The 11,525-nt window shown below is 38.2% G+C and overlaps 1 protein-coding gene across 1 annotated transcript; it reads right to left on the reverse strand.

Annotated features, from left to right (window-relative positions):
- Nucleotides 1-3,434: 3,434 nt before the first annotated feature.
- MED18 (mediator complex subunit 18) lies at nucleotides 3,435-10,434 on the reverse strand. The gene is made up of 3 exons (XM_051988042.1): nucleotides 10,228-10,434; nucleotides 6,897-6,982; nucleotides 3,435-6,428 (listed from the first exon to the last, which is right to left on the reverse strand). The coding sequence occupies exons 2-3, from the start codon at nucleotides 6,967-6,969 to the stop codon at nucleotides 5,875-5,877; spliced, it is 627 nt and encodes a 208-aa protein (XP_051844002.1). The 5' UTR covers nucleotides 6,970-6,982; nucleotides 10,228-10,434; the 3' UTR covers nucleotides 3,435-5,874.
- Nucleotides 10,435-11,525: the final 1,091 nt, after the last annotated feature.

Below are 11,525 nucleotides of genomic sequence, written 5' to 3' on the forward strand. Positions count from 1 at the left end.
TCTTAAACTAATCGAATCTAAAACTGAAATCATTATCTTTTCCCCCAAATATTCACTTCTTCCAATTTTTCTGTTACAGTCAAGAGTACTAATATCCTCTTACCCAGGCTCATCCTTGACTTTTGCTATCTCAGTTGTCAAGTCCTACTATTTCTACTTTCTAACATCTCTTCTCTCACATATTCTCTTCTTTCACATTTCATCAGCTGTTCCTGCCACAAGTATTTCCCTGTTCCACTGTATCCTTCACTCAGGTTACAAATCTTCCTAAACCATGTCAAATCCTTACTCAAACTCCAATGACTCCTCTTGCCTCCAGGATCAAATATAAAATCAAGTTTAGCATTCAGTCTTTCATAACCTACAGTCCCATCCTCCTCTCATCTAGTTTTCTTATATTTTACTCAGTCCCATTTACTCTGTGATCCAATTTCAAAGACCTCCATGTTCTTCCTTCACATATACTACTCCATTGCTAATTCCAGGTATTTTCATTGGTTGTCCCCCATGTTTGGAATTCTCTGCCTCTTGACTTCCTTCAAGATCCAATTAACATCCCATCTTCTACCAGAAGTGTTTTCCCATGCCTCTCAATTCTATTACTTTCCCTCTGCTGATTATTTTCAGTTTATCCTATTTATATCATTTGTATATAGTTGGTTACATATTTTGTCTCTACTCATTACAATGTGAGTTCTTTGAGAGCAGAGACTTTTTTGCCTTTCTATGCTCAGCACAGCGTAGCACTTAAAACACAGTAGAATGTTGCTAATTGCTTATTGACTTCATGGTCACTAATGTAGCAAGTCAAAAAACCCAAACACCCCAATTACAATCTATTCTAACCAAACACTAGGAAGATGAATCATATCCTGTCTATCTCAATTCACTACTTGTCCTAAATTACTAAGTAACATTTGCTGTCACTGCATTTTACCTCTGGGCATTTCAGAGGACAGATGGATGGAGGTTTGTTTCCTTGAGTTGTTGACTATGTAACAAAATTTCAACCAGTTAAACTACTTCTCCTGAACTTGACTTTCCTCTAATATGAAGGAAGAGATGAGTTTCCTATAAGGTCACCAGTCCAGAAAGGGGTTGTGACTAGGGTGGGGTAACCAATTTGGTCCCACAGTTCCTTATAACCATTTTATTGCTTGTTTGAAACTTTTAACTAATTTCAGTTATAACGGGAGAGATGGTTATGATTGGCTCACTCAGTAGATAAGGAAACCCGAATACCAAAGTCTAAGCAGTTTGTACTAGGTCAAAGAGAAAAATCAGTGGCAGGGATGGCAAGAGAACTTAATTTTTCCAAAATCAGTTGCATGTTCTGTTAAGCCACACAGCTTCTAATATGACTCACGAGAGAACCTTGGTGGAACCAGTTCAGACAGGAAAGCTTATTTTTGAGCCTATGGATCAGCATTCATTCAACAGAGATCAGCATCCCTACTACCTGAACAGTACACTACAAGCTAGGTGGGCTGTGAAAAACATAAGAGTATAAAACATTTCCTGTGCCTGAGAAACTGACCAATGAGTTGGGAAGACAAACTATAGAGAAAAGTTTCATATAAAAGGCATTATAGGGTAAAGGGCCAAAAAAGTGGAACAAATTAAGTGCAATGCACATTGTGAGAAAGGAAAGAACATTGTTATTGTGGGCCACTTAAGCTAATCAATTGATCATTATAAAATACCTTCTCTGTGCCTCCCTATGTGCTAAGCACTAAGGAAACACAGAGGCAAAAGCTAATCAGTCCTTGTCCTTTTGATTCCCCTACAAATAACAAGAGACTAGTGATTGAGGACAGATCAAGAACTTTTCAGAATATCAAACTCTCAGGACTGTTGGAAAGCTGTTGAAATCTTTACAAAGTACTAACTCATTAGAGTTGATAGATTATTGATCTGATCTTACAAGAAGATGTTTTGGGCCAGAATCTGAAACAAGGTACTAAGTAGAACTAATTAATACAATGTTTGTGTTTACACCTTTACTCATTGGAGTTCACACCTCCCTTGAAGCTCTTAGGGCCAGAGAGCACTATGGGAGAAACCCATAATTCCTCTCTCTCTCTCTCGCATCCCACAATTCCTCTCTCTCTAATAAATAGAGCCAGTCAGAGAGTTTTCAGAGGAAGAAGCTACAAGTTGAAAGTTCAGCAGAAGATTGAGAAGACTCTCTCAGGACTGGCGAGACTTACATGAACTGATGCTAAGTGAAATGAGCAGAACCAGGAGAACATTATATACCTCAACAACAATACTGTTTGAGGATGTATTCTGATGGAAGTGGATCTCTTCAATAAAGAGAGCTAATTCAGTTTCAATTGATCAAAGATGGGCAGAAGCAGCTACACCCAAAGAAAGAACACTGGGAGATGAATATAAACTGCTTGCATTTTTGTTTTTCTTCCCGGATTATTTATTCAATTCTCTCCGTGCAACAAGAAAACTGTTCGGTTCTGCACACGTATATTGTATCCAGGATATACTGTAACCTATTCAACATGTAAAGGATTGCTTGCCATCTGGGGGGGGGAGGGGGTGGAGGAAGGGAGGGGAAAAATCGGAACAGAAGTGAATGCAAGGGATAATGTTGTAAAAAATTACCCTGGCATGAGTTCTATCAATAAAAAGTTATTTAAAAAAAAAAAAAAAGAGAGAGAGAGAAGACTCTCTCAGAGGCACAACCAGATTCATCTTCATCTCACCCCACTGTGGTGGCTGGGCTCCTGCACTTCCCCAACTGAGACCAAGCTGATCTGAAAGACTGGCCAGAAAGCTAGCCGAGTCCCAAGTGAAGGAGACAAGAGATTCATTCCATCTTGGTGCTGGCTGGAGGCTGAAGAAAGCAGAGGCAGAGGCTGAAGGACAAAATCTTTGGATTTGGAGACATTCGGAGGAAGCTCTTGGAACCAAGCAGAGAGATAGGCCTCTAAGAATCTAGCTCTCCGGGCCCAAGGAAAGAGACAAGACTTAGGAGAAATTAAACATTTGTATTTTTACCAGCTGGCTGCATTTGGGGTAATTATTGATCTGAACTGATACTAAGGCTACCTCCAGAAAATCTCCAGAAACCTTCTCTCTCAGAGAGAACCATCATCTTATATTTTAAAGAAGAAAAAGAACACAACATTTGAACACAACAGAAAGCTATGGGCCCAAGCACAAATTTTGAGGCAGAAGATCTGGCACACTGCCACAATTATTAGCAAACTGACTCTCCACTTTAGCTTTTTTTTTTTTATTTTTCTTTTTTTCAAACAAGCATCCCTTATCTCCACCCTAGTCTGAAATGTGGGCTTGGATCAAAAGAGCATGGTGGTTGGTCTTTTTTGTAGAACTCAAATTAGGTTTTAAAGAAGTAGGATGTAAATTAGGCAAAAAAATAGGCATAGATTAAATGAAAAGGCAAGACACAGTGATGGGAATAACCAAGCTATATTTAAATCCTACAATATTTTTTCCAGTGGGCAATACATGCAATTTCTTTAGAGCAAAAAAGTGATATGATGAAAACAGTGTTTTAAGATTAATGTCACAATATTATATGAGTGAGTTAGATTGGATGGGTAGACATTGAAAGTAGGGAACTATCCGTTAAGATAATATTCAGTAATAAAACTGATATTTAATGAAGGTCTTAACTAGGATTGTAGCAGTGGGAATAAAATGAGAGATTCAAGAAGCATTATTTGTTAAATTTTAAATAGATTTGTATTTTCTCAAACATGTGCAATAGTTTTCAAAATTTACCTTTGCAAAACCTTGTGTTCCAAATTTTTCTCTCTCCCTTCTTACTCCCTCCCTCTCATAGACAGCAAACAATCCAATATAAATTAAATATATGCAATTCTTTCAAGAAGCATTATGAAGGAAAGAGTGACCAGGACTGGGTGAATGATCAGTTATGGAAAATAACAAAAAGCAAGGTTCAGCTATCATTCAGGCTTGGAACTGGATGACTGTGAGAATTAATGGATTCCTGTTAGAAATTATAAAGTTATGGCTCTTTTCAACAAAGAGGTGATTCAAGGCAATTCCAATAGACTTGAGATGAAAAGTTCATGTATATCCAGAGAGAAAACTATAAAGATTGAATATAGATTAAAGCATAGCATTTTCACCTTTTTGTTTATTAGGTTTTTTCTTCCTCACGGTTTTTACCCAGTTTGATCTGATTTTGCTTGTGTAGCATGATAAATATAGAAATATGTTTATAAAAATTCCACATGTTTAATCTATATCGAACTACTTTATGTCTTAGGAAGGGAGGAAAATGAAGGAAGGAGAAAAAATTGGAACATACAAGTCTTACAAAAATGATTGTTGAAAACTATCTTTGCATTTATTTGTGAAAATAAAATACTATTTAAAAAATAAATTCCTTGCCAAAAAAAGAAATTGTAAAGTCAGAAGAGTACATTTTTCAGGATTAAAAAAAAAATGCTATTAGACATTTTGCGAAAGCAACCTATTTAACTTTGTAAACATTTGAATGCCAAAACCAGAAAGTTCAATACTAGTAAATTACCAAAAAGAGGTAAAATTTAAGTAAAGACACCTAAGATCCTCTAGTCCCCAATTTTTTAACATGTAGTTTGCAACCCCATACAGGTCACGTAACTGAATGTGAGGTCTCAAAAGTATAATTTACTATCAGTAAATGTTTGATTTGTGTAACTATTTTATATACTTATGTACCTGGGATCACATAAAACTTTCTCAGGTGAAAGGGGTCAAGTGGAAAAGTTTAAGAAGTCTTATTCTAGTCCATACTCCCTGTGTTCTCTGTCATGAGGCTACACAGCCTGTATACTAGAAAGAATAAATTTAATTTAAAAAACAACAAATAATTCTTAGGGTACATTTGTATAAACTGATATAGAATGAAGTCAGCAGAAGCAAAGAATAGACAAAACGCACTGTCAATAAAACAGTCATTTAAAGGAATTATTTAATTATTCTGAGTAAATAAAAAACCAATAATGAACTAGGGAGAACAGATAAGGAAATAAACATTCTGCCTCTCAAAGGTGAAGCACTGGAATGTAATATGGAGAGGATGTTTTTTGTTTAAATGATTTTACAAGGGAAGATTTAATTTGGGAAATGAGGGAGATGAAAGGACTATCTAGGTAACTGACTTGGAAAAAAGGAGTATTCACAAAATATTAAAAATAATTATTCTTTACATTAATCACACCATGAATTGCCATTGTTTTGGCTTCACAGAATGTGTAGATTACAGCATGCTTCTTTGGTTGATAACAAACCTGTTAATGGTTAGGGTGGAAAAAGTCTGTTCTTTGATGAGAAACTATGGAACCAATGCTTTATACATATCTTTACCATACGAGATATTTTAACTGTGTTTGGTCTTATATACTTTCACTCAAAATTTTAATGAGGAAAACTGAGTTAATAAAATTCCCTTGCCAGCAAAAAACTGTTTTTGTTCACCTTCTTTTTCCTTTGCTAACAGAAAAGGATTAACAGAATGAAATCTGATCAAATTTAAGGTCAGATCTCAGATCATCAAAATAGCACTGCTTATGATTTATTTCAAGGATTTTGTTTTTCTTTTACATTGCAGAAGAGGACAAAAATAAAGAAAGGTTTGGTAACTGAAAAAAATGTAATTAAAAAAAGGTACAGCTAATATACCCCAACAAATAAGCTAATTATATGGTGCCAACCATGTTGAGATCTCCAGAAAAGGAGATTTGAGGTCCAGATCTCAGGTAAGCTCCTGGGACCCTTATTCTTGAAGCAAAGAAGTCCAAAGAAGTCCAAGGATATTTATTTAGAGTCTTGGTTTCTGTAATGCAAAAACAGGCTCTATTGTCAGGCAGTCCCGTTCTGTCACATTAGTCTTTTGGGGTCTATCTTCTCCAAGTGAACCAAAGGTTTTAGTTGTTCAGCAAAATTTCTCATGTCATCAGAAACCATGTCCTGTCCTGCTGGTGCCACAACACTTAGTTCTACAAGATAGGAGAGGGACAAGGCCTCAGTGCTATCTGTGTTTCCTGGCATCAGAATGCGGAAAATCTTATATACCATGATTTTCATGATGCCTTTTCGAAACAAGTGGCCCTTGGCAACAAATTCATGGTCCATTCGGAAGCCCATCTCCATCAAGAAATCAGTCAGGTTTTCTGACGTGGCAATATCTACACAGTTACGTACTAGGGCATGGCGATTCTTGTCCCCCATCTCAGGTTGTCCCAGGTAGCGCAGATGCCAGGGTGCCCCTGTCTTGTCCATCGATCTCCGGGCCCTTAAAACAAAAGGACTAGCTTGTTGCCCCTTTAAGAGGAACACCATTTCATGGTCCAGAAAAGTTTCAGGCTCCATGTTGTCACACAGACCCCGAAGTCGATGTATAAGGCTCTCCAGACTGTGATCCAAAACACTTCCTAAGGGGAAGGAAAACAACATGGAACCTCACTTTTCATTTTCATCAGGAAAAAAAAGACTAAGGAGCATGACCAAAGACCATAATTTTTAGGAGGCTCCATTAAATCCTAAACATCATTTTAGCTTTCTACATTTCAGATAATCATCTATAAAACAGAAATACAAAACTTGTTCTTAGAGACCACCTCCTCTAATCATCCTTTTTTATGTAGGAGGTCACTGAGCTCCAGAAGCTATTCAATGAGCTCCAGAAGCTATTCAACCTTTCTCAGTCTGAGTTTCCTTATCTGGAAATTTGGGTCTCATGTTGGGTCATAACCACTTAAGAGACAAAGCTTGAGCCAGAATCTCATTTCCCATTACCGACTCCAGAAACATACCATGACTGCCTTATCTCCTGGCATATTATGATAACTTATTAAAGGAGGACGAAGTGGGTGATATAACCAATTCTTACATTAACTTACCCTGCAGTAAATACTCCATCATATTAATAGTGCCACCTGTTACAGGCATCATGGTGACTGGAGGTGCCTCCATATTGTCGGCTTTCCTGTGTAATAAGAAACAAAAGAAAATCTGATTCAGAGGGATGATCAAAGGCTTATAAGATATACCTCTCAGAGATCATTGATTAGGGTCTGGCCTGGGCAGAGCCACCAAATAGTATTTAAGGGTTCTTCTGACCACAGGCTCACTGGATTATAGAAATGACAGAACCTTACAGATTATCTTGCCCAATTCCCTGATTTTATTTTTTAAATTTCAAAGTAAAAACATTAAAATAAAATTAAACCAGGGCAGCTAGGTGGTGCAGTGGATAGAGCACCAGTTCTGAAATCAGGAGGACCTGAGTTCAAATATGACTTCAGACACTTAACACTTCCTGGCTGTGTGACTCTGGGCATGTCACTTTACCCTCAGCAAATTGCCTCAGCAAAAAAAAAAAAAAAAAAAAATTAATAATAATAACAACAATAAAACTAAATTAAATTAAACCACACTTAATCATAAATTTCACTTTGAGAAAAAACATCATTTTTGAATGTTGGAGGGGATGCGGGAAAACTGGGACACTAATGCATTGTTGGTGGAGTTGTGAACGAATCCAACCATTCTGGAGAGCAATCTGGAATTATGCCCAAAAAATTATCAAATTGTGCATACCCTTTGATCCAGCAGTGTTTCTATTGGGCTTATATCCCAAAGAAATACTAAAGAAGGGAAAGGGACCTGTATGTGCCAAAATGTTTGTAGCAGCCCTGTTTGTAGTGGCTAGAAACTGGAAAATGAATGGATGCCCATCAATTGGAGAATGGCTGGGTAAATTGTGGTATATGAATGTTATGGAATATTATTGTTCTGTAAGAAATGACCAGCAGGATGAATACAGAGAGGACTGGCGAGACTTACATGAACTGATGCTAAGTGAAATGAGCAGAACCAGGAGATCATTATACACTTCGACAACGATATTGTATGAGGACATATTTTGATGGAAGTGGATTTCTTTGACAAAGAGACCTGAGTTTCAATTGATAAATGACGGACAAAAGCAGCTACACCAAAGAAAGAACACTGGGAAACGAATGTGAACTATCTGCATTTTTGTTTTTCTTCCCGGGTTATTTATACCTTCTGAATCCAATTCTCCCTATGCAACAAGAGAACTGTTCGGTTCTGCAAACATATATTGTATCTAGGATATACTGCAACATATCCAACATATAAAGGACTGCTTGCCATCTAGGGGAGGGGGTGGAGGGAGGGAGGGGAAAAAAAAATCGGAACAGAAACGAGTGTCAATATAATGTAATTATTAAATAAAAAATTAAAAAAAAAATAAAAATAAAAAAAATAAAATAGTTTTTCTCAAAAAAAAAAAAAAGAGAAAAAACATCATTTTCAACAAAATAACTAAAATATTCTGTTTGCATCCCCTTATCTTTTTTTCTTACTTTTTCTTATTTTTATGTGTACAAAGTTTCTTATTTCTTTTTATTTTCTTCTTAATAGGCTAGGAATGGGTCTCTTCTGCTCCCACTACACTCCAATTTGTATTATAATCTCTCCTTATATGTTATTTCTACTCTGATAAGAACTGTATTATCTTTATATAGTAGTATATATATATATATATAGTTCTGATTCTGCTTTTTCTCTGGATAGCACTTTATAAAACTTCTCCAACATTTTTTCATATGTGTATTTTTTATGACATAATAGAGCACACTTCATTTAGATTTGGGAGAACCTGTGTTTGAACAGTGGCTCTGATACTTTCTAGCTATTAAAACTATGGGTCATATACCTAATCTCTTTGGGTCTCAGTCCTTTTGTCTATAAAAAGGGGATGACACACTTGATAACTACCTCTGTGGGCTGTCACATGGGAACTGCTTTGTAAACATTAAAAAGTTAAAGTCAGTTATTATTACTACCTGCTATTACATTAATAAAATAGTAGTGATAATAATAGTACTTATGCTTTTCAAATAACACATTTGATCTTCACAGCAACTATGGGAGATAGCTTCTATTATTATCCCCATTTTTCAGTTTTGGAAACTGAGCTAGACAGGACTTGCCCAGTGTCACACAGTTAAATAAGACAGAATTTGACTTCAGGTCTTCTGAGTCCAGGTCTAAAACTATCTTTCCTCGTTTCTTTTATTATAGCTTTTTTGATATCTCCGTGGGGTAGATCTGAGTCTTTCTTCTGGCTCCCATGACACTCCAACTTGTATTGTAAAGTATGCTAACATGTCATTTCCCTAATAAAAACTGTGATTTTTTTTTTTCATTTCTAGCTGCAGAACTTAGAAGCGCTTCTTGCACCCCCGCCCCCAGCTCGATAAAAGTTTGTGTCTGAATTGTGATCACCAATCTTAGATACACAATTTTAACATAAATCATGCTTGATCTGGGAATTATCATAGACATGGGTTCCACTTCTTCTTCTGACCTCTTACCAGCTGTGCTGGATCAGCGGATCACTTAAACCTTTCTGAGTCTCAGCGACCTTATTTGGAAAAAGACTCTCATTATTTATTTATTTATTTTTGCTGGAGCAATTGGGAGTAAGTGACTTGCCCAGGGTCACACAGCCAGGAAGTGTTAAGTGTCTGAGACCAGATTTGAACTCAGGTCCTCCTGACTTCAGAACTGGTGCTCTACCCACTGTACCACCTAGATGCCCCAGTGACCTAATTTGGAAAAGGAAGGGGGGGGGGATAAGGCAGTTGAGAGAATTGAATGAGAAAAATCCTACGAGCAAAAACACAACCACCTCTACTTGGGAGCAGCTGGGTGGCAGAGTGGATGGAGCCCTAGGCTTGCAATTACAATTTTATGAGTTCAAATCTGGGTTCGGGCACTTCCTCGATGAGCAAGTCACTTCACTTTGTCTGCCTCAGTTTTCCCATCTGTCAAATTAGCTGGAGAAGAAAAGGACTAACCACTCCAAACCCCAAACAGGATCATAAAGCGTCGGACACGACTAAAATAGACGATCTCTGAGTCTAGTCCCAAAGCCTAAGTACTATTTCTAGCCCAGAGAACCCGCTTACAGACCCTGCCCCCGCCGCCCGCTCCAGCACGCAGAGGGTCGAGCTTCAGAGACCACGCATGCGCTATACAAAGCGCGAGGCTCGGCGCATGCCAGACCCTGAGGGCTGAAGAGGCTGCGGTGCCCAGGCCAGGACAGCTCAGGTCGAGCTTGACTCGACTACGCTGCCCACAGCCCCAGGGCCGCGCTCCCTCCCTCTCCTTGCCCCTTTCTCAGAAACCTGGACGCACCGAGGCCCCAAAGCCCGCCGTCCTCGCTCGCAATCCTTCTACTCAAGTCACAGCCGGCTGGACGTCCAGGAGACGGGACGAGCATGCGCCCAAGTCGGCTTTGTTTTCCCCGGAAGACGAAGAGCATGCGCAATGCCTGGTTCTTACGTACGGAAGATGGCGGCCTCCAATGAGAGGCGCCATTGAATTTAAACCTCCCAGGGTCACAGTTTGTGAGGCACAAAACTGACTGGATATCTTATTTGATTGAAGAGGAAACTGAGGCGCAGAGAGAAGAAACTCTATCCCCATTTTCTCTTTAAAATCAGAACTTTTTCCTTTACAGAATTCGACACAAAGTGCAGCCTGTGTGCAAGCTGGGACAGCTGTCCAAGTGTTCAGCTGGACTTGGAGTCAATGAGACCTGGGTTCAAAAATCCTGCCTTGAATACTTACTCATTTTGATCTTAGACAAGTTTTTTTTTTTTTAATAGTATTTGATTTTCCAAATTTGTATGTTGTATGTAATAAGTATGTAAGTGTATTTTCCAAATACGTGCAAAAATAGTTTTCAGCATTAACCTTTGCAAAACCTTTGTTCCAAATTTTTCTCCTCTTCTCACCCCTTCCCCAAGACAGAAAGCAATCTATAGATTTGCTATACATAGCAAATCTGTAGATTAAAGGTGTATGATTCTTCTAAATCTATTTCCTTATCTCGCTGTGCAAGAAAAATCAGGCCAAAAGAGGAAAAAAAACAAACAAAAAGTGAAAATACTATGCCCCTATCCAGTGTCCTAAATTCTCATTTTGGATGTGGATGGCACTTTTCATTCCAAGTCTATTGAAATTGCCTTGAGTCACCTAATTATTGAAAAGAGCCAAGAGTCTATCATAGTTGATCATTACATAATCTTGTTGTTGCTGTGTACAATGTTATCTTAGTTCTACTCATTTCACGCAGCATCAGTTCATTTAAGTTGCTCCAGGCTTTTCTGAAATCAGCAGCCTCCTCCCTTTCTTTCTTCTCTTTCCTTCCTTCCTTCCTTCCCTTTCCTTCCTTCCTTCCTTCCTTCCCTTTCCTTCTCTCTCTTCCTTCTGTGTGGGTCAGAAACCATTAAAGACTGGAGAGATCTCTAGAAGCCAAGCAAAGTTTATTAGAGGTTCTCAAGAGAATCAGGCATCCCACCCATGGAGCAGATAATCGAAGGGAGGAAGTACCTAGGGGGCAGGGTCAATGCTTTTAATCCCTTACACAAATTCCCCCTCCCACCACTGACCTTCATCCTTATTGGCTGAGGATCTTACATTCTAAATGT

Source organism: Antechinus flavipes, chromosome 3 (genome assembly GCF_016432865.1).
Source record: "Antechinus flavipes isolate AdamAnt ecotype Samford, QLD, Australia chromosome 3, AdamAnt_v2, whole genome shotgun sequence".
Taxonomy (NCBI): domain Eukaryota; kingdom Metazoa; phylum Chordata; class Mammalia; order Dasyuromorphia; family Dasyuridae; genus Antechinus; species Antechinus flavipes.

Coding starts and splice junctions, on each gene's coding strand:
- MED18 (XM_051988042.1), bottom strand. CDS start 6,969: ATGGAGGCACCTCCAGTCACCATGATGCCTGTAACAGGTGGCACTATT. Junction 6,429..6,896: donor GATGGAGTATTTACTGCAGG/GTAAGTTAATGT, acceptor CCTTCCCCTTAG/GAAGTGTTTTGGATCACAGT.